This window comes from Diadema antillarum, unplaced genomic scaffold (assembly GCF_040938485.1).
Source record: "Diadema antillarum isolate AM-2024a unplaced genomic scaffold, OU_Dant_1.0 seq00001045_RagTag, whole genome shotgun sequence".
Classification (NCBI taxonomy): domain Eukaryota; kingdom Metazoa; phylum Echinodermata; class Echinoidea; order Diadematoida; family Diadematidae; genus Diadema; species Diadema antillarum.
In genome coordinates this window covers 53922-76237 of record NW_027271876.1, presented here as the reverse complement: position 1 = coordinate 76237, position 22316 = coordinate 53922, and the positions used below count along the sequence as shown (strand labels likewise).

Genomic DNA, 22316 nt, shown 5'->3' with positions numbered 1-22316 from the left:
ATACACGTGTTACAGACTGCCAGAGAAAGAAACGGTTCATGCAAATATTCTCAGCCCACCTTGGGGTTCCCGATGATGGCCATTCCGACACACAGCTTGCGTTTCTGTCCACCGCTAAGATGCTTAGAGAAGGTCGCCCTCTGGGTGTCTAGATCAATTAACTTCACCACCTCATCAACCTGTGACGAAAAAAGAATAGAAGACACCAAGAGTCTATCACAGGTCATGTCATACATAAGGTACCAAGCATTCATGGATGTTCATGGATATGTGGTTACCATGGATATGTCAGGGCTGCACACTAAACCCATTTCGCAATCTTCTACTGGTCCGACCTATCCGTTGGTCCAGCAGATACAAAGTTTTTCCATTTTTCACTGGTAAATTCCTGAAAAAGTTACTAGTCCGACAGTGTTTTTTACTGGTCAGGGACCGTCGGACCAGTGCGAGTGTGCAGCCTTGGATATGTGGTTACCATGGATACGGTTGCTATGGATCTGTTGATGGAAACCATAGATTCCTGAGCACTCCTGCACCATGAGCTGAGAGACAGTGTTAACGAAAACATAGCAATCATGGTTTCAGCAAACTTTGTTGTTCCATACCTATGAAATGGGCTAATGATTGTGGTGTGATTTAGAATTTGTAATAACTATAACTTCAACATGACCATACTTCTTTATTCCACATCCATTCACATCTTCATTCATTTTGTCTTGTACCAATGCATTTTTATCTTCTATTCATTTATTTGCTACTCAGCACTAAATTCAGTTCAACCATCATAACCAAGCCAATTATTTTCAGTATTTAGTTGTTGTTATTATTGAGAAAATCCAACACAAAGGAACACAGTGACGAAGTCTGTACAGCAGGATCCAACCACAAGTAACTACATGTATTACTAAGTATTTTATATGCTATGGTGAAGTGGATTGAGATATCAGATACAAATGAATCAGATGTTGATTGGATAGAAATCCATAACACTAATTCTAGGAGTACTTTGTAATTTAGCAGAGGCCTTTTTATTCAAAATTGCTTTTTTTTTTTACAAACTCTGTAGTCTTCCACAAACTACTTTTTAGAACTTAGACACAGAATAATTCTCCATCTTTGATTGCTGACCAGTTATGTTAGTTCATCAAGTTGTACATGTACATTTAGTATGGATATGATATCTCAATAAAAAACTAGGTATGAGCATTATGCTAATCTAGACAACGTAACAGAAAAAAAAAAATATGATTGTCAGTCTGATGTAAGTTAGGCTAGAGGACTCACCGCTTCAGGGATCTTTTCTTTAGGGATTCCCTTGAGACCAGCATAGAAGGTGAGATGCTCCTCAGGAGACAGAAACTCAAAGATGGTATTCTCTTGGAGACAGACACCTGTCATCCCTCGAATCCGATCTAGATCATCAGGATTGGTGATGCTGAGGTTGTAGATGGATGCACCACCGTCCGTGGGGGTAAACAGACCGGTCAGACAACTGATGAGAGTGGACTTTCCCGCTCCGTTGTGGCCCAGGAGACAGGTGATCTGACCCTCGTAGATATCCAGTGAGATACCTTATGGACAGGATGGAAACACTTCTGGTAGTCAAACAATCAAGCACTGATTCCATTGTATTGTCACGGAATGGGATATAAGATTATGCCAGAATCATTTCAAATAGAGGTTAATGTACATATGCGTGCGCCACAAATGACGCATGCCTGTCGGGCACGAGTACAGAATGGGCGCAGGGTATAAAAGGGAGGGGGGAGGGGTAAGTGAGCAGGGCAGATTGTTTGGGGGAGAAGTGGGGGACAGGAATGTGGTTAGGCGCAGTTAACAGAATTAGCCAAGTGCGGTCTCAGCATATAAAATTGTGAATGTCGATTGTTGAAGTAAGTCAGTTTCATCTTTCAATAAAGGCTTCAGTCATTTTGTAATTTTGAAAGAAATTGTGAGATCTACTGTCATGTTTAGAGAGTGAGTTATTGTGCCCTGTTTGGAGGAGTGGTCATGAGCGAGAGCAAACTCATTACAGCACGTTTCATGTCTAATGGACAGTAGCATTGCTTAACTTACATTCTAACCCCTTTCCTTATGGGAACCTAGTATATCAGGTTCCCATAGCGTCAAAATTCCTGCCCAAAATTAATGCTTATTTGTGTTACACCGACCAGAAAAGTGGCTTTGATTAGTTTCTTCTATCATTATCTGTTCTTTTACTGAACCCAAACTGCATGTATTTTTGCCTAATTTTCCCTCTTCAACATAAGAAGGAGCATGATTTGCTATCAAATTCCTATGAAGACATAGGTAGCAATCACAGCTGAGCCAAGTTTTTTACTTTTGGTGAACCCATTCGGGTGCCCTTTAGTGATCAACAAAAGAGTTTGCGAGATCATCAGTACACACTCTATTCATAATCTCATGTCCAATTGATATTTCCCATTGTTCGATGTCACATGCAGTTGACCGTGAAAAGAGGATACATGGACTGTTTACTGCTTTCAAACATGGGTATTACCAACCTGACTCTCTTTCGTTGATGGGCAAAAAGGAATCTCCTTTGGGAGCCTTAATGGTTCTTGGAGAATTGTGGAACAGGTGATTTGAAGTACAATCTGCAAAAAGCAAAAACATGGTTTTGCTTCACAGTTTGTTCTCCACATTGTTTAAACTTGGAACATACCATCAACTGCCTTGACTTCAGGTTGCCCGTTCTTGGGTGGGAAAGTTTTCCTGATGTTTCGGATTCTGAAGGATAAGGACACAAAAGATTACACATTATACATTCATTTGTTTAAAAAAAAAAGAGAGAGAGAAATGTTTAATGAGTCATAAAAGGGGAAAACAATTCATGCCTACTTTAAAGATGGCCCTTCCCTTTTGCATTCCTTCCCAAATAGCACAGAGCATGATATATTCCACCAGAATGACAAGACTATTGTAAATCTATAACATTTCTGTGATATTTGAAGGTCGTTAGCCGTTAAAATTCAAATAATGCACCAAACGCTCACCGCAACGTATTCTGTGTACCAGGCACAGCTGCATACATTAATCCTCCTGTGGTTGTAATATGATACTTATACTTCGAACAACAGATATGCATGTTAAAGCTGTCAGAAAAGAAGAAATCACTAGCTTCTCTTACTTTGTTATCAATGGCAAATAACAACACACCACTTACATGAACTACATGTACAACTAAGTGCATCACACAGGTCTCTAAAACTAGACTAGTAGTTTAGATTTGTTTTTTTTTTGTAGTAAATTGTAAAAAATTATTCAAATCTTAATGGTCAATTTAACTTAACAAATATAGACCCTCTTGAGTTCAAAATTTACATGACGTTTCCAAATAGTGTTTTCTTCAATACCTAAGTGTTCTCACCAATTTTTCAAAAATTTGCATGCAAAAGGGATTGGCTGTCTTTAAATAAGTTGCCTAATAAACATTAAACTAACATTATGCCAGAGGGCAAGAAAGAGTCAGGTTTCCAAAGTCTTGATGTTTGGACATAGCACTCATAATATGAAGTAAGAAGGAGACATTTGAGCAAGGTCTGGTGTGGGGCTTCGGTCTGGGGTGGGCCTTTGGTCTGGGGTAGGGCTTTGGTCTGGGGCTGGGCTTTGGTTAGGGGCTGGGGCTTCGGTCTGGGGGTTGGGCTTCAACCTGAGGTTGGGGCTTTGGTCTGGGGTTGGGGCTTTGGTCTGGGGTGGTGTTTTGGTCTTGGGTGGGGCTTCGGTCTGGGGCTGGGGCTTCGGTCTGGGGGTTGGGCTTCAATCTGAGGGTGGGGCTTTGGTCTGGGGCTGGAGCTTCGGTCTAGGGGTTGGGCTTTGGTCTGAGGTTGGGACTTTGGTCTGGGGTTGGGGCTTTGGTCTGGGGCCGGGGCTTTGGTCTGGGGCTGGGGTTTCAGTCTGGGGCTGGGCTTTGGTTAGGGGCTGGGGCTTCGGTCTGAGGGTTGGGCTTCAATCTGAGGGTGGGGCTTTGGTCTGGGGCTGGAGCTTCGGTCTAGGGGTTGGGTTTTGGTCTGAGGTTGGGACTTTGGTCTGGGGTTGGGGCTTTGGTCTGGGGCTGGGGCTTTGGTCTGGGGCTGGGGTTTCAGTCTGGGGGTGGGGCTTTGGTCTGGGGGTGGGGCTTTGGTCTGGGGGTGGGGCTTTGGTCTGGGGATGGGGCTTCGCTCTGGGTAGGGCTTCTGTCTGGGGGTGGGGCTTCGGTCTGGGGGTAGGGCTTCGGTCTGGGGGTAGGGCTTCGGTCTGGGTGTGGGGTTTTGGTCTGGGGGTGGGGTTTTGGTCTGGGGATGGGGCTTTGGACTGGGGTGGGGCTTCGGTCTGGGGGTTGGGCTTCAATCTGAGGGTGGGGATTCTGTCTGGGGGTGTGGGGCTTTGGTCTGGGTGTGGGGCTTCGGTCTGGGGATGGGTCCTCTGTCTTGGTCTCATTCTTGGATCATTTCGAATTGTTAGTACTAACCTGGCTATAACGCTGTGCCATGTTTAAAGTCAGTTCTCTACTGTCTGTTTATGGCGATTAATCACAGTTTAGATTTTTACACAGGACATGAGACCAGCTTTGCAGGTCCTGGCCTTTTCATGTTCAGATGTTTACAGCCATCCTTTCTTGGAGGGAATCCAATCTTTTTTCACCTGCTTTGGATATAGAAACATAGAGAAAAATCACCCTGATGAAAAATAATACGATAAAGACAAACTTCACCTAATTCCATTTCTGTCTCTGAGTGCTGAAGGAACAGGCTCGACATCGTCGTTGCCCTCTGGTGAGTTCGACGTGGAACCATTGGCGTCGTTAAGGAGACCCGTCTTGTCTGTCTCACGCTTGGACTTCTTACCACACCAGAAGGAAGGACTCAAACAGAACAATGGAGATCTGGTGACACCGTATCCACCTGACATTGAAGGAGAGAAGGTCAGTGGGTCGGTCAGTGGGTCGGTCAGTGAGAGAAAGTGGCCATCAAGCATGTGCTGTAAGTTTATACAAAGGTTAACCCACTGAAGACTAGTGCCTAGTATACTCCAGCAGGTGTTTATGGGAAATGTGTGTTACAGCAGCATCAGCTCATCCTCAACTGCTTTATAACAAAACATCTAAGAATAAGACCTAATGATGTATTGCCAATTTAGTCTATTCTGTATCTATATCAGAATCACAGCACAGAGGACCAATGTCTAACTCATATGGTCCCATAATCATAAACAGCTTCCAACCGTAGTCCATGGTAATGAAGCCCTCCTTCAGGATCACAAAATAGTTTTTAAATTTCTATTAACCCATTGAAGATGAGTCCCGAGTATACTTAAACAAGTGTCTATGGGAAATGCGTGTTATAGCAAAATCAGTCCGTCCTCAATGGGTTAAAATGTGAGAGGTCCACATCAACTGAACACAGCACATTTCATTTCAAGGAGACAAAAACAACTTCCTATCTCTATTATCTACACCAAAATTCTTGCAAGGTTAATGTAAATCCATGATTTGTGCTATATTTGTCCATTTCAAAGGGTGGTGTTACTACATGATTTTCACTCGTGCTACCAGTGAAGGCCTGGTAGGATGCGATCCAAACGTCACTCACCTGGTACCACATTTTCCAGGTAGATAGCCAGACTGAGGTAAAGGATGATATCCACGATCAGCATGACGATTGGGGCGTAGGCTGGGAAGGGGCCCAGGGTCATGTTACTGAACTGGATACCACCCAAGTTCTGCTCATACAGGATAGCCTGACAGTCAAACATTGAGGAGAAATAAGTGTCATATGAAACACTGAACATTGCAACAAATAATAATCAAATGGAAACATCCATTTATATACAGTGCACTCCCATTATAACGGACAAGGATAGAATGAAGTTCAAGCTACAATGAAGTAAAAATTCAGGTTGCAGGAATATCCATGCTATTTTCTTTATTGTTTATTTGTTTGGTTATAATGAAAGTTTGATATAATGAAAGAAAACTGCCAGTCCTGAGGACTGCATTATAACAAAAACCCACTGTGAAACAGAAACTAAACATTGCAAATCTTCTAATTCAAGAAATTCTTCGGTCGAGATGTTTTCATTGCAAATGATTGACAAATTGCCCAACATCAACGTAAATAAGCACTGAATTGATCAGTGTTTTAGTAGTAGCCATGATAAAAAAATCACGGGTGTACATACTCGAGTGGGATTCGAACCCACTAGACCACCGAGCTTCCGCCCGACTGCGAGTGTTGGTTCTAATCCTTATAGCATGCGGCGGGTACTGCGTAATTATTCGTGAAAATTTCATCTTGTACAAACCCGTTATGAGGACGACTCCAGAGAATACTCGGGCAGGTGTCTATGGGAATGCGTGTTAAAGCATAATCAGTCCGTCCTCAACAGGTTAAAGGACAAGTTCACCTTCATAGACATGTGGGTTGAATGAATGCAGCTGTATTAGTAGAACACATCAATGAGAGTTTGAGGAAAATCGGACAATCCATTCAAAAGTTATGAATTTTTGAAGTTTTTGCTCAGTCACGGCTGGATGAGAAGACTACTATAGCTTGTGATGTCATATGAGTACAACTATATAAAGAAAGTGTAAAGAAAACTCAAGATATTCTCCCTTTTCTCACATAATAAAAGGACACTCGACTTCTCTCTTTCAGAAGTCATGGGGAATAATATTACCCCTAACATAAGTCAGATACAAGTCAAAGAAATGTGCACTTTATTCAAAAAGTCAAGTTTTGTGAAATTCTCTTTTTATTTTCCTTATATCGTTGTACGCATGTGACATCATACACTGTAGTAGTCTTCTCCTCCAGCAGTGATTGCACAGGTATTTTAAAAATTCATAACTTTTGAACGGATTGTCGGATTTTCCCCAATCTTTCACTGATGTGTTCTACTAATATTGTTGCCTTCACTCAATCCACATGTATATGAAGGTGAACTTGTCCTTTAAATAACTTGCTTTCATGACACTAAACATGACTCACTCTGTCAAAGAACGATGAGATAGCGACGGGGGACAGGAGGCACAAAACCCAAATGGCAGGGGTGGGAATAGCATCAAATCCAAGCAGTCCAAGGGCGATGTAGGGAGCAATGAAGAGCATGAGGGCTATACTACCCATGGCACCGGCTGATGTCGCCCTCTGGAAGAATGGCGTTAACATGAACGCCATGGTAACCACTGGATGAGGATAGAAAGGGGGTACAAGAAGATATATGGTGAGAAATATATGGTAACAACCATCTCAAAATTCTATTGACATTATTAACAGGTCACCAATTGTAATGACAAAGTTAAAAGTAAAATGGCTTCATTTAATACAGACTGCTATTAGGAATGGTTAGTACACCACTTCTTAAAATCATGCAGATACCGACATAATAAAATGAATCAACATACATGAATAGTAACTTCCACAACTACGTATAAGATGAATTACCATCTACAGTACATTAGGATATAACTTAATACCTGGTCTCCATCCAATGTTGTAAACATCATAAAGATTGAACAAGCCTAAATCCAAAGCAATTAGCTGTAACTTATCTAGTATGTTACATCTAAACACCTAGAATAGCTACAACTAGGCTTTCCACAATTCTTCAAAACAATCAACTAAGTTGTAACAAAAGCCTTGAACTAAGTTACATACCCGAGAGTCCATAGAGGAAGAGTGCTAGGAATATGAGGAAAAAATTCCCTGAAGAAAAGAGTGTGATGGCCTTGGTATAACCTGCCACAATAAGAGCCACCGCCAGGATGATCACACTGTACACTATGAACCAGGCAAGCCTGTGGGAAAACAAGGGTCAAAGGTCATAGCACGTTAGACAGGGGTCATAGCACAGAACAAAGGGAATTAAAAGCAGCAATCACACAGACATTTGCGAATAGTGATTTTCCATCAAAAAGTTCATGATAAATAACCCTCAAACAAGATCACTTTATTTTTATTTCATTTATTTACTTTCTTTATACTGCAAAGTTACAGTGCATTCCAGAAGCTTCTACGTGTACATGTTTTCTCAATGCAAAGTTTTAGCAATGAGAATCTTAATTCAAAGTCTCCGGTGGTAAGGATACTACATACACAACCCAGGACAAAAGCATTCATAAAAGGGCTAGAGTGCTTTAGACAACTGGTCCCCTATTGCCAGATATATTGATACCTTTTGTATATGTGCAGCCGAGATCATTAAACAGTGAACAGCCTCAGTTAAAAGAAATAAAGCATATATATGTTCATTTATAATGCTGAAAACAAGGATTAAACCTATGAAAGCACATATCACATTCATTATTTTGAAGTCTTTTTAAAATCAAGAAGGAGAATGCAAGTGGACATACATATAATGGAGAAGACAAGTTTTCATATGAAAGACTAAGGAGGCTCTGCAAGAAAGTTGACTTGCAATCAACTGCAAATATCAATTGCAATTATTGCAACTGATAGATCAAACACAACTTGTAATCAACAGTAATAGCTGCAAATGATTTGGGGGACATGCAATAGATTGCAAATATCTTGAAACTCCCCTAAAGTCTACCAAAGTGACACACAGGGATAGAATAAGACGAGTGGAGGAAAAGATGCAATCCTGAGGAACGGATGCGATCCAGAAGAAGGGGCGTGGTCCTCCTCCAGAGAGGCGCTCACCAAAATGCAGTGTTCCTCATCCCCATGATGTTCATACACTCCTTGATCTTGTACTCCTTCTCTGCCACCAGGACCGTCATGAGAACGGCGGTGAAAGGCATGTACGCCAGCACGATGTATGCCGACGCTGTGATGCGGAGGGAGTCGATTGGGTAGTCATACTGACCCTTTGGCATCATCTCTACAGCTATATCAGGGATTGGTAGACTAAAGTTCCCTGTCACCAGCTGGAGGTACATGTAACAAACAGACAAAGAAGAAGATTGAACAATGAGAAAGAGAAGAGTAAATCATCTGAGATGATGGATGACACAGACATACATGTACACATACAATTTTGGAATGAGATGTAAATCACATTGTAGTATATAAATGATAAAAAGAATAACTTTTAGTGTTAACATAAGATCAGTATTCACATGCTACTCTTAAATCTTATGCTATGGACTGATATTCCCTTTGAATTAGCAATACATTGTACCTAATAGAAGTGTTTGCTTTCTTTATCAATCAAAACAGAGCTTGACAGAGGTTTGCGGTAACACCATATGTGTACATGTGGTACACATGGTGTTACCGCAAACCTTTCTCCCTCATTTACTTCACCATGCAAACCTTCAAGCAACGTATAAAACAGAGCTTGCATGGTAATACAAATACAGCATTTTAGCATGCAGGATAAAAACAAAACAACAAAACATGTGCGCTTCTTTTCAATAGGAAAAGCAAATCATAGATGCTACATAAAATCAAGTGTACAATTTTCTTACGAAAACTGAAATAAAATCAACACATATATGCAGTATACTATAACTCCATGAGCGATGTGCCACTGTAGAAGATCAAATATTTGTATTTAAGTAAACAATGAATGAATGCAAGGTTCTGAATGGAACAATGGAGTTGTGTACACACAGGCCTCGAATTAACTGACGGCCACCGACGGCCATGGCCGTCGGTGCCCCTCTCATTGGCCGCAATGCCCTTTTTTCCTTGATCAAGTTACAGCCAAAAAAAATGTGCCTTTTTTCTTGTGGCTGTGGTGCCCTTTTAGAATGAAAGTTATTATTTATGACGTATAATATGCCCTTTCTCAAAGTCTACACTTTAATAAGCTTGAACAACTTTCCTGATCTCAAATATCATACCTTCAGTTCACTCGCGTCCCAATATATCTGATTCAAACTCAAAGTATCTTTCCGAGATACGAGACGACGTGTACGTACATGTACGCCCGACCGGCTTTTACCGTCCCGACTGCCTCCGCAGCGCAGCGGCCATAGAGTTACTAGCTAGGCAGCGGCGGGCCGGAGCAAGTGGTCGCAAGCCATGCTAAAAAATGCCAGGCCTGTCGGACGGCTGCGAGCATTGCCATCTCTCTTGCTCTGCATTCATGCCCGCATGCTCAAAGCAAAATGGTGCCGGAAGTGCTCCAAAGCGAGCGCGGCGTATGCGTTGAGAACGTACTGTATTACAGAACCTACATCGTATTGCGTATGGCCTACTGCCTAACGTCGTCTGCTGCGGAGAGATCTTATGCGTGCGTGCGCTGCTGGAGTGTAGCAGCACGGTCGATAGCATACAGCTCTATGGGGCATTCACATCACGTATAAACACCCAACATGCCCTTTCCAATGTGGCCTTGGTGCCCCTCTGACTGACCTAAGTGCCCTTTAATGGCTGGCCTCTTGGAAAAAGTGCCCTTTTCTAAATGGCCTTGCCCCTCCAAAATCCTATTTCAAGGCCTGTACACAGACTGCATGGGTGAAGTTGGCATACATGTAGGAGCAAGGTAAAAACCAGGAGTTTGTAGAGCAGAACTGAGAACAAAGGTATGCCAATGAGAGCATAAACTTGTACTTGAAGAGACAGACAGATAGATAGACAGACAGACAGATAGACAGACAAAGAAAGAGTCAGAGAGTTTATTAAAAGAAGTAGGACCGAGTCTGGTGAAATCTGTACAAATCAAGCTGGTTAAGCATCAACTTGACAACAATGTAATTTTTGTCCAAAATTTTTCCGACACTTTGTCCAATCTTCATAAGTGTTATTTCAGCAAAGGTTATTGATGAACAATTCTTTTGTATTATGATACATTTTACCAAGCTGTAAAAAATATGATCACGACCATAGGTTCTTAATAATCTAAATACATTCCATACTCCAGAACTCACATACATTTTTATTCCTGACATTTCTCTGCAAAGCCTCCCCCTATGATTATTCCACCCACACTCCATTAGTGACTCAAGGATGCATGCATCTCTCATATATATCTACAGGTGAGTGTTATACCAATACCAGCTCTATGCCTAACAAGTGTCCTCCAGCTCTATTGTCATCCCTCTATCCTCTCATCCCTCCTTATCCCACATCACAGGCAAAATATCATGCCGGAGGGAAGATTTCTCCTGTTTTTTCTTGACGAAAAGACAAGACAAAACAATTATTATCACTACCAAAATGACCTCAGACACGTGAGGAAAGAGAAAGAGAAATAGCAGACACTGATTATGCCTTGAGATTTAATTTCAAGCAATTTATACTGTATGTGTACATGTATAGTCAGGGACTGGACAAACAGGGGGCTGCCCACTCCCCCCCCCCCCCCCCCCCCCCCCCCCCCCCCCACACACACACACACACACACACACACATCTCTCTGGGTCAAAAAAAAAAAAAAAAGAGGGAGAGAGAGAAAATGCAAAAATACAATAGAAAAGAAATCACAACACCCATATTTTCCACAGTTTCTGTCCTTTAGATTCAGCCAGTTTTGGTCTGCCATCCCACTCCAGCCCCACTCCCCCCACCTACAAAAACATTCTGCAGCCCCTGCATTAGACAGCATCTCTTCAAACACAAAGGTTGAAATGCTCATGTACTGCACACTGCCAAACAATGTAAACAGTAGTTGCGATGTAATGTACTAAGCTGACAGCGGACTGTTTGGCCTGGTGCATGATGGGTAAAATCAAATAATGACTAAAATGGGCGTGTGTGTATGTTGGCTGGCAAGCTTGGCTGTAAACACTGCAGTACGTACGTCTTTAAATTGACATCTACCATGTGCCTGTTAGAAGCCAACAAACATTACAGCTTATCACTACACCCCAGTCTACATTACAGCATTGCATTTAATACAGATTGTATAAAATGCTGGACAATTTCATCCTAACTAAGATAATCAACCACCTTTAAGGGAATTTTATGAATACCTCAGATGATCAACCCATTTTAGCTATCTAGGATGGACTGATTTTGCTACAAAACGCATTTCCCAATCCCATAGACACTTGCCCAAGTATACTTGGGACTTATCCTCAACAGGTTAAAGTGCTCTTTATAGTGACTTAAATGATATCACGATTTATAGGATTTACATGTATCTCAAGGCTTCCCGCTCTGTAAACTACAGATAATCTTCTTATAATGGTATTGTAAATCAAGCACCGGCACAAAAAGTTACTGTCAAGTCGACAGAGTAAGTCTTTTTTTTTTGGACAAACCATTGACAGGCATTGGACAGGTTCACACAGAGCTGACTAGTTTCTGTGTTATCTGCTTCACAGTAAAAATCTAAAATACAATACATTACTGGGGTCATAAGAAGCTACATGGCATGTTCCACACCTGCCATCTGCATTCTGTGGTGCTCACAATGAAACCTGTGTTGATCACACTCATGGGAACACAGTGTAAGCATGCAAAATGAGCTCACTGTCAAGAGAAAATTCTTCTATATTCTAGATTGTCACTGGTGACACCATACTCTTTTGAATGAACCTACTGACAATCAGAGGGGATATACAAAGTAGAAAGGCACTCTGAGAGTGCAGACCTCAGCCAAGCAGCTACTTTCCACCAATAAACCCTCGGGTGCGTGGCACGCCTCGCCCTTGCAAAAAAATGAGCACGGAAAATTGTACTTTAGTGTGCATATATTATAAAAACCTCAAAAAATGTGCAGCTTTAACTCCCAAGTTCATTGACCCTACCTACCAAAATATTGAAAATCCTTCATAAAATCCATAAAAATTTCAAGATCACTACCAAAACTTAATCATCTGTTCCTGATGTCATTTTCAACTGTGGACTGTAAGTTTCATCCAAATCTGTTCACAACTTTTTGAGTTATTTAGTAACAGAAAAAACAAACACCGATCGATAACATAACCTCCTCCCTTGGTAGAGCTAAAAATAATGATTGTAACAATGCATACATGTACCTTGTATTTTTATTTTACTTTTTTTTTGTAAACGAATGGAATGAAAAATAAATCTCAACTGAATTGAATTGAATTGAAGGTTTTACAAGAAGTAGTTTGGATGGGCAAGACATGCTCACAATATAAACCATGGAGACTTGTGACTTAGTCTGGGTACATTCCAATCTGTGTGGCTCAGCACCTAAGGATCTGTGTTTATTCATCTCTCATAAAATACAGATCGGTAGGCGTGGCTGTGTCCATACCCAACCAGTAAACAAACCCAGTATACTGTTCGTCAGGTCACACAGTATGTTTCACTATTTTGGCTGGGTTTATAGACATTTAGTTGCAGAAGCCCCAAACTAGGGCAAGCAGATCTTTAAATTGTTGCAGAACACTTGCCCGAACATGAATCTTACTTGCCCAAATAGAAAGTACAAAAATATCAGAAAATGAAATAAAGAAAATCACTTGTACATCATGTAAGCCATGGGCTTGACACATTGGAGAAACAAACTTGGTTCGATCGAGTGTTGGTATTGCTTGCAAAATGCTGGATAGTTGCTGAAATGAAATTTCAGTGCTTTGTAATTGAATTTGTATTGATCACTAAATAGTCATTATCCTTGGGCTTCTGTTTGGCTGGCTTCGTGGGTTTGAAAGGTGGAAAAGTGAAAAAAAAAAGCTGGCTTCAAAACATTCTGTTTGCCCTATCTGGGCAAGCATTTTTTTTCTCATTGTTCCAAAACACTTGCCCGACTTTGATTTTCACTTGCCCCGGGCAATCGGGCAAGTGCTTATGTAGCACCCTGAGTGAGGGAGATAATGATGATACTGTTCCTGTCTTATGCCAGAGTAATTCCATGCACTTTTGAATAAAAGTCTTGTCTGTGTAGTAAGAACTTTTTAAATTCAAGAGCCACTTCAGTCACATGATACTGTCAAACCTGTCTAGTCTATAGTGGTCACCCAAGGGAGACAAAAGAGTCTCCTGACCCGGTGACCGCTACAGACAGGGTCATTAAAATGGCTTTGGGGGGGGGGGGGGGGGGGGGGGGATTGTGTTTCGTTGTCGCATACGGCAGGTACCCGCCATAGACAGCGGTGGCTATAGACAGGTTGGACCATATATGATACAATATTAAACTAAATTGCTTCCTACTGTACAGACATCATGGCGGTAATTGTTTCATTGCCATACTGTACAATCTGATAAAATGTATTCCTTCAGTCAGATGTTTATAAATATCATTTTAAATGAGATGAATGAAGAAGGAATGAGATTCTCAAAAATTCTGCCATGTTTAATGTGAAAAAAAAAAAAATCCAAGGCGAAGGGAATAACAGTTACACTTCACTACCTGTCGAACTGCTGGTAAACAAAGCATCTCATATCATGTTACATAATTTTTCGCTCTCATGCAGCTGGGAAAGGCATACTTTTATAACCAGTAAGCTGATGATGCTACCCTTCTGTAAATATTGACCCAAGGGGCAGTATAAAACTAAGTCAAATATTACATAACCTTAGTGTCTTGTGTTCGTATGGGTATCCATGGAGCTTTAGACTGTGTAGCATTCCAATAACGCTTTTGACAGATCTTCATTTAGTGCAAGACACAATAGTGAGAACTTCAAAGTACATGGAACCTAGTAGTTTCAGTGAAATGCATGGGGGAGGGGTCAGGGGATGGAAGGCATTGGTTACATTATGTATGATTAACATTAACTCACTCTAGTCTGCATTCCAGACTTCATTTCTCATCCCATTTTAGGACGATAAACAAGAACATGAAATACTTCCTCTGTAACACAGATGGCACCTTTTAGGTTTACGATGCTAAAAAATGTAACAATGCAGATTACCTGGAAAGTGATGGGATATAGTTTGGTACTGAAGTGTTACTATGATATTAACCAATTGTAAACATGTTTGGTATTAGTTTGGTATTTTGAATTTTGTGCAGGTATTGCATAATGCTGACATTTGAAATCACTGTAAGTACATTCACAAAAAAAAAAAAAAAAAAATGAGAGGAATCCCAAGACTCCACCATGACTACGATATATGTGTATGCAGAGACTCCAACTCTCCCGTTTTCGACGGGAGATCTCCCTCCGAAAGCCCATTTTTGCAAAATCTCCTGTTCTCCCGCTTGAGATTTAACTTCTCCCGCTTGAAATGATTTCTTACTAAATGTAATTTTGTGTTGACAAATAAGTCTTAGATAGCACGAGAGAGCATCTAGAACCCTAGAGCTGGATCCCGGCCGCAAGGAACTTCGCACTTCGCGCACATCAAATTGGAGTCTCTCGTTTGCCAGGGGTTTCAGGCGGGAGAATCTCCCAATCAGAAGGTGCTTGGGGTTTGAGTCTCTGTGTACATGTATGTGTGTATGACATGCGTGTGTGCATATGTATTGGGAAAGTTTAGTCTATCATTTGAAAAACATCCTTTGCATCAAATAATTACTGATATAAAGGTCCAGAGTTGAAGGGTACTGGGGGACACTGACTGTATTTTTGCTGTGTGACAGACAAACCATTCATAAAACATATCAAACTACTTTCTAAAAAGTCTAAACTTGTGTACTCTACAAACAGGCAAGACAAGTTTGCTCAATCTTCTGCCTGGCTACATGTACACTTTGTAACAATGCATGACTTGATGCAACTGATGAAACACATTAAGCAATTATACTGTGACCCTACATCCACTTCTTTGGTACATAAGTCCATGTGGTTGACGCTTTGGTACCATTATCAATACAGCGGACCCCAAAAGTTAGAAGCAATCAATGCTTTTTTAATTCTGCAAATGCCATGATATCTTGGTTTTCTCCTCACAGAAATCACAGTCATGCCATAGATATTTCATTTGTATGTGTTGTTGTTTTTTTAAAGCTAAAAAGAAAAAACAAAACAAAAATCTTCCTTAGGTTGGTGGTTCCCTTTAATCTTTATGGCTTCACTTGAGCTGGGTATCAATGTGTGGGCCAGAATAACAAAGCTGGAAGCCTTCTAAAAGAGACAAAAATACATCACTTACTGGTTGCTGTGATAAACACAAATGTAAAGAATGGCCTATGAGTTACAGTACATAGTATGTCTGTCCAGAGTTGTTGTCATACAAATGTATTTGAGGTTGTACTATCAAACACCACTCTCTATAGGGAGCCTTGGTAGGAGCTCCACAATATTTTAGACACTCTCAATGGGTGTAGATTTCCACATATTCCTTTTGTTTTAACCTTTTATGTGCCCACAAACTTAGCTGAAATAACCAAGGTTTTCATCAGCATTTAAAGTTATCTGTTAATTCCATGAATTAATGCAGGCTGTGAACACACCAAAAATTTGTGTGTACATCATCATGTCAGTTTTTTGTCAATTTTTCACCCTTTAGAAAACCAACTCAAATAAAATAACTTGCAGTTAAAAATGTATTTCAACCAGAAATAAATAACCAAAACAGCCATTTGTAGCACAATAGAGTTAAGCTTAGAATATAATAGGCCACAGTTAATTTGAAAGGGGGTTTATAATGCATAGGCCACAGTCCATACTAAATTGCAGCAGAACAAACAACTTAATGTAATTATGCATAGTTTCTAGAACAGGTAATGACTGCCATTATACCTCCAGAATAGTGATAAAGGTCATTATCACAGTCACATAAACTTTACCATGACACGTGCACCATCTGAATGTTTATTGTAAAAACTAAAAATTACCGTTCTCTCAAACCTAACGCAGAAAAAAAGCCTTAAAGGATTGGATTTGCTCAAATTACTACGTGTGCAAATGATATCAATTGGAAAAGACAAAAAATATCAAAGATTTGGTTATAGAGGGCACTACGAGATCATTTTGTAATCTAGTCCTATTGAGAACACGGATATGTCATCATATTGTCATCTTGATATTGTGCATCCATTGCTGAACTTATCAAACATTACACACACAGCTCTTGTACTGGAGAATGAATAGTTGCTGTGAAAATCTGACTCCACTATCATGAAAAATAATAATAAGAGTAATAAATAAATACATAAATGAATTAATGAACAGATAAATAAATGAACAAAAAATCAAGTAATTACTTAATTAATGTATAATAGTTATTAATGTATTTATTTATTGAATTAAAAAAAAAATAATGAAACCAATCTGATAACCGAATCATAATCATAAGTAAAGTCAAGACATACAATGTATGGTACATTGTATGCAGTTCTTGGTCATTCTTACCCACAAATAAAACTTGCTACCAATTCACAACTGCTCATCTGGTTTTTCACTGACTTCAGATACACACATGACATTTGACCAGCTCTTCTTTGACCATTCTAAAGGGTACAGTTGCACACAATTTTGTTTTCCTATTTCTGCTTGTTAACAATCACATAAAATATCTGTTAGCAATATTTCAGTAGAAATAATCTGCAATTTTCCAAAATTCCAAACATAAACAAGCAGAAAGTGGAAAATACCTGAAATGGCTGCCATGGGAACAAACTTTGATTAAACCCGTTGAGGACGGACTGATTTTGCTACAACACGCATTTCCCATAGACCCCTGCACGAGTATACTCGGGACTCATCCTCAACGGGTTAAGTAAGGTATACGGATATTTGTAAAGACAGCAAAATGAAAGTGAAATGTGCGTGATGTCTACAAATGGAAATTGGCAAGAAAATAAAAAACTTCCTGTTTGTCCATGTAAACACTAATGATCATATTCTTGTCTTTCCAAAGCTTTCAGCAAGATGTAATGGGCCAATAAAGTTTGTTGTCTGTACAAGCAATGTGAACAATGCTATTATTACTCAATCTGAAATTTTCGACAACCTGGTAGTCTCTTCTAAATCTAATCTTGGCTTCTTATATCATACTGGAGGTGAAATGGAGCAGTATACTTTGTGTTAAGAAGGACAATGGCCAATGTACATGAAAGAGTTGGCTCTTAATGGAAAAGAAGAGGCCGGCCCAAGGGGGAGGGGGCAGGGTTAGTTTGAAGTCCAAAATGTCAAGGGTAGAATAACTGGAAAACAAACAACAACAAAATCCAGTTCAAAAGAAAAAATTTAAACATCCACTACAATCACTGTAAGGATTGTGCCTGCATGCTAAAAAAAAAAAAGAAAAAAAAAGGTTTTTACAGGGATTACCAGTGTAGCATTGGTAGAGATGTGGATTCAGGTTTTAACTTTTCACAAGTTAATTTGAAACCCTTCATCTGAAATATTAATAAAACATACAATTAAAAAATTGGTTTTGAGATTGCTGAGATATAAAAAACAAAGTGAAATGAAGTGTTCCAAAAAAAAAGGTGGCACCCATATTTCATTAGGTACTCTTTGTTTCTGGAAATCTCAGCCATTTCAATGAACTAGTTTTTGGCAAATAATCTATGAATTCCTCTTTTAGAATTGTATGCTGTGTAACATAATTTCAGATAAGTGATTTCTAATTATCTTGTGAAAAGTTAATACCTGAATCCTCATCTCTACCAAAACTATACCATTCCTTTTGACATATATGTGAGCTTCCCACAATTTTCACTCACCCTGAGTATAAAGTGTTCAGTCAGCGCCTGGATGGCTGCAAACCCAGAGTAGAGATACTTGGTGATCTCACAGTTGGCTGGGTATGGTATGCCATAGGCGGGGTCGTTACCATAACACTGGCCTGGAAGATATCAACCAAGACATTGCACACACCACAGTGTGAGGAATGAGACACAGAATATACCTGCTTCACAATCAACAAATTCTGAATGTTGCATGAAAAAAAAAAACTGATACTCTGAAAGTCACCTTTAATACAATCTTATATGAAACAATGTAAGGAAAGGTTTTATGTAAAACAAAATATCTTATAATTTCACCTACCATAATGCCAATGTCATAAACTAACATTTTATGAAGAGTAAATCATATTGGAATTAATAATACATTCTCATTTTAAAACTATACATCACACACAGATTCAGCAAACACTGTCAATTGAGGTAATATTATTTCATTGAAAACAAGAATGTTGGGAAAGAAGAACAAAGTGCAGGTAAAATCAGAGAAGCAAAGAAAGAAAATGAAATTCGTCTGTGTGAATTTGAATGAATTGCTACATAGATGTACAGTTAGAAAGTAGAGCTAGCTACTTCTAATTTTGGTTCTTTGTGCTTCTATGAATTTAAATATGGACAGGTTTGTTGCTTTGGACAGACTCTCCATTAATTGTATGATTATGAGACAGTAATATCAATCAAAGCTCAATGGTCATCAGGTCAAATCATGTACAATTGTACTGACCAGACAATGCAACATTTATTAACACCATTTGAGTATTTTGAGTAATGATCGGCACAGACTTGGTACTTAAAGCATTATAAAGACTGTCCAAAGTCCCTAGCATAGAAAGAGCTAAACACACATGGCCAGATCAAACACTATCACAATGGAGGCATCACTGATCAGCATTCCAAGTACTGCATAAGGTGTTATTTTTGTGTACAGATATTTTCGCGTATGAGGAGATCACAGATATTTTTGTGAGACTTTGTTTTCACGAATTGACACTGCTATTGTATTTAAAGTGCACTATTACCCTTCTAGTGTATGATAACATTTTTTGTGTTGTGCTTTGAATTTGTGGCCAAACAGTAATTTACGAAATTCACTATATTTAAGCCTTTGCAAAAAACAACAGTTAATACAGTATTATACAGTATTAAGCATTTGCTAACATTGAAATCATTATCATGCCGTTGACATTTATTTTTCATACACACTCCAAATTTTTTCATTACAAGTGAAAATGCCATCTGCTATTTTCAAACAATTGTTCTACATGTATTTCCATGTAGGCGTACAGAGACAATATATGGTTTCAACTCACCTCTCATTTCTTCAAAAGGGCCGTAATTAAATGGCAACGATCCATAGGAAAGTCTGATTTTGTAGGACAAATTTCCCGGAAAATCCTCACTGAAAACTAGAGCAAGGCTGATGTTGGTTGTGGCATTGACATACGCGTCAAGGAGCTCTTCTTCTGATGCAAAGCCGACCACAGGTGGGTCAGCCATGATGTTCAGCTGGGACGCCAGCTCGGAAGTGATGTTTTCAGTGTCAGGGTTGTCTGGAGTGAAGGCTATGGCATATTCAAATGACGACATGAATTGGGGCTGGATGAGTTTATGTGACGTGAGCTGGGAGGATGTGATGGGTTTTATGGGGTCCACTTGGGTGGTAAAGCGGATGGTGGCCAGGTTTGCTACAAATATCAGGGGAATGAATATTTCCTGCAACGGGTAAGAAAACAATAACAAAAACTTACTTCACTCCTTCTCAAACATCATGGAACTACACAGTAGTTACATGGTGGAATGGCAATATATTCACAAACAAAAACTGTGCATCTGTATAATATATAATGATATCCTGGAGAGATTCTGAGTTCCACTACTGCATCTATACTACTAAAGCTACGACCCTCTCAAGGCAATCATTGATATCATGTGTAATACATACTCAGTTATGGGGTTTGCCACAGTTACGAGAAAAGACTTATAATACAAATGTTCAAAGGCTAAATACTCAAACATAACAAACTTCATTATTCTTGGGTCATAAAGGACACTGTATCTGTCCACAGAACTACTGAGATGGAGTTGACTTTGGAGCACATGACTGTACGGTACATTCCCTGATCACTATAAAGACAGCTTTGGACTTGACTGTGCTATACAGTACTACTGTTAATACAAACGTACCATGACTTCACCATCAAAATGTTATGAAATGAGTGGACATGGTAGGCTTGTCAAACGAAGACAAACACTAATTCCAGAAAGAATTGTACATAATTGATAGTACAGAACAAATCTCATGAATTGTTACTTGTTCAGCAAATTTTGCAAGTGGTAATACTTGCAGTTCATAGACATTTTAAACCTTTTGCTTTCTTTCCCGGAGAGGAATAAACCCTACGGACTACAGAAATCCCCAAGTAAAACCATACATCTTTTAATGCATTTCAATTTTGCGAATTTTGCGAGAGCCAAGACCCAACAAATCAAAATGCTCATGTCGATTGCCTACAATATATATGCACTGAATGCCAGTGGCAATTTGCGAAATTTCATGCCGCAAATATTTGTGGCTTTACATATACAGTATGTTTGATATTTGCAATCAGTATGTCCACTCTTACCTGAAAGGTCAGCTGCTTGTAGCGAATCTTGAGCAGACAGTTTCTCCTGAGGAGCCAGTAAATCTGGCTCCATAACGTACTCATGCTGACCACTCGCTGTGACCACTGGGACTGACCAACTCAATGTTCAAAGCTCCTCTCAAATCTTATTTACTGCACAATCTCAAAGGGAAAACCTGCTGGAAGTTGGAAAAAAAAAGCAGAGGCACAAAGGTTTTAGAGAGACACGAATATTTAAGTACTGCCATCTGCTGCATAAAGCTGAAGATAGACCAACACATATCATGCATACAAGATTCAGTATGATGGATCAGTGCTCCATAGAACTCTCCTCAGTTGCACTAGCGCTATGTTTGCACACTGACACACTAAAAATGCAAATAACCTACAATGGTCCACACATACCCATCAAAGTTGGAGCTTTCTGTTACTGAGAATGCATCAAATACAATAGATTTTTTCCATCTTTACACAGACGAGGAGCAACGAGGGCTCACTACCTGCCTTTGCCAAATCTAGAGCTTTGTTAATCAGTTGCACATCACTTTTGATGGATGAACTTGGATCAGGGCCAGATAATCAATCTAAGAAAGAAAATGAGGGTCGGTACTATGCACAATATAACATTGCAATTACCATGATTATAACTGACACAATAATGCCTGTCATTACACAGCTGTTGCACCTCATGGTCAAAACAATTAGAGTATACGTTGTACATACTATCTCACATCAGACAATGATAACAAAATGAGACATATTACGAAGACTGGAGGAAACTGTTCTCTCATTCATCACAGTGTCATTGTTTTATCACTTTGGCATTAGAAGCTACCAAATTTCCTTCACATGCCAAAACAGAACAATTCTAAGTATTTCTTTAAAAGTATACTACCGAGTTTGGGACAATCATTTACTTGTAAATGTACTTGTACATTTTGGCCCGAATTGACGAAGGTGGTACAAATGATACTATGGTTTAAACCATGGACAAAAACCATGGAGTGCCAAGTGTCACACAGAATATTCCGTAACAAATTTAATCATTTCGTCGACAAAATGACTGTTTCGTTAATGAAAATTATCATTTCATGGACGAAACGTTCATTTAGTTACAAAATGTTGTCCTTTTATTACAAAATAATTATTTCATCAACGAATTGACTGATTTTGTGACGAAATATTCCATGAGACACTTGGTGCTCCATGGTTTTTGTCCATGAT

General features: G+C 39.6%; 1 protein-coding gene across 1 annotated transcript in view; it reads right to left on the bottom strand.

Moving 5' to 3' along the window:
• Positions 1 to 21221, bottom strand: part of LOC139743066 (cholesterol transporter ABCA5-like) — a 46376-nt gene extending 25155 nt beyond the window's left edge. Inside the window, exons 1-11 of the mRNA XM_071653574.1 lie at positions 21093 to 21221; positions 19753 to 20181; positions 18448 to 18564; positions 8664 to 8890; positions 7659 to 7798; positions 6990 to 7186; positions 5592 to 5739; positions 4715 to 4904; positions 2687 to 2751; positions 1285 to 1571; positions 60 to 179 (exon numbers count right to left, since the gene is read on the bottom strand). Coding sequence (XP_071509675.1) covers positions 60 to 179; positions 1285 to 1571; positions 2687 to 2751; positions 4715 to 4904; positions 5592 to 5739; positions 6990 to 7186; positions 7659 to 7798; positions 8664 to 8890; positions 18448 to 18564; positions 19753 to 20181; positions 21093 to 21176 — 2004 coding nt within the window. The 5' untranslated portion in view covers positions 21177 to 21221. The remainder of the gene's footprint in view (positions 1 to 59; positions 180 to 1284; positions 1572 to 2686; positions 2752 to 4714; positions 4905 to 5591; positions 5740 to 6989; positions 7187 to 7658; positions 7799 to 8663; positions 8891 to 18447; positions 18565 to 19752; positions 20182 to 21092) is intronic.
• Between the last annotated feature and the right edge of the window lie 1095 nt (positions 21222 to 22316).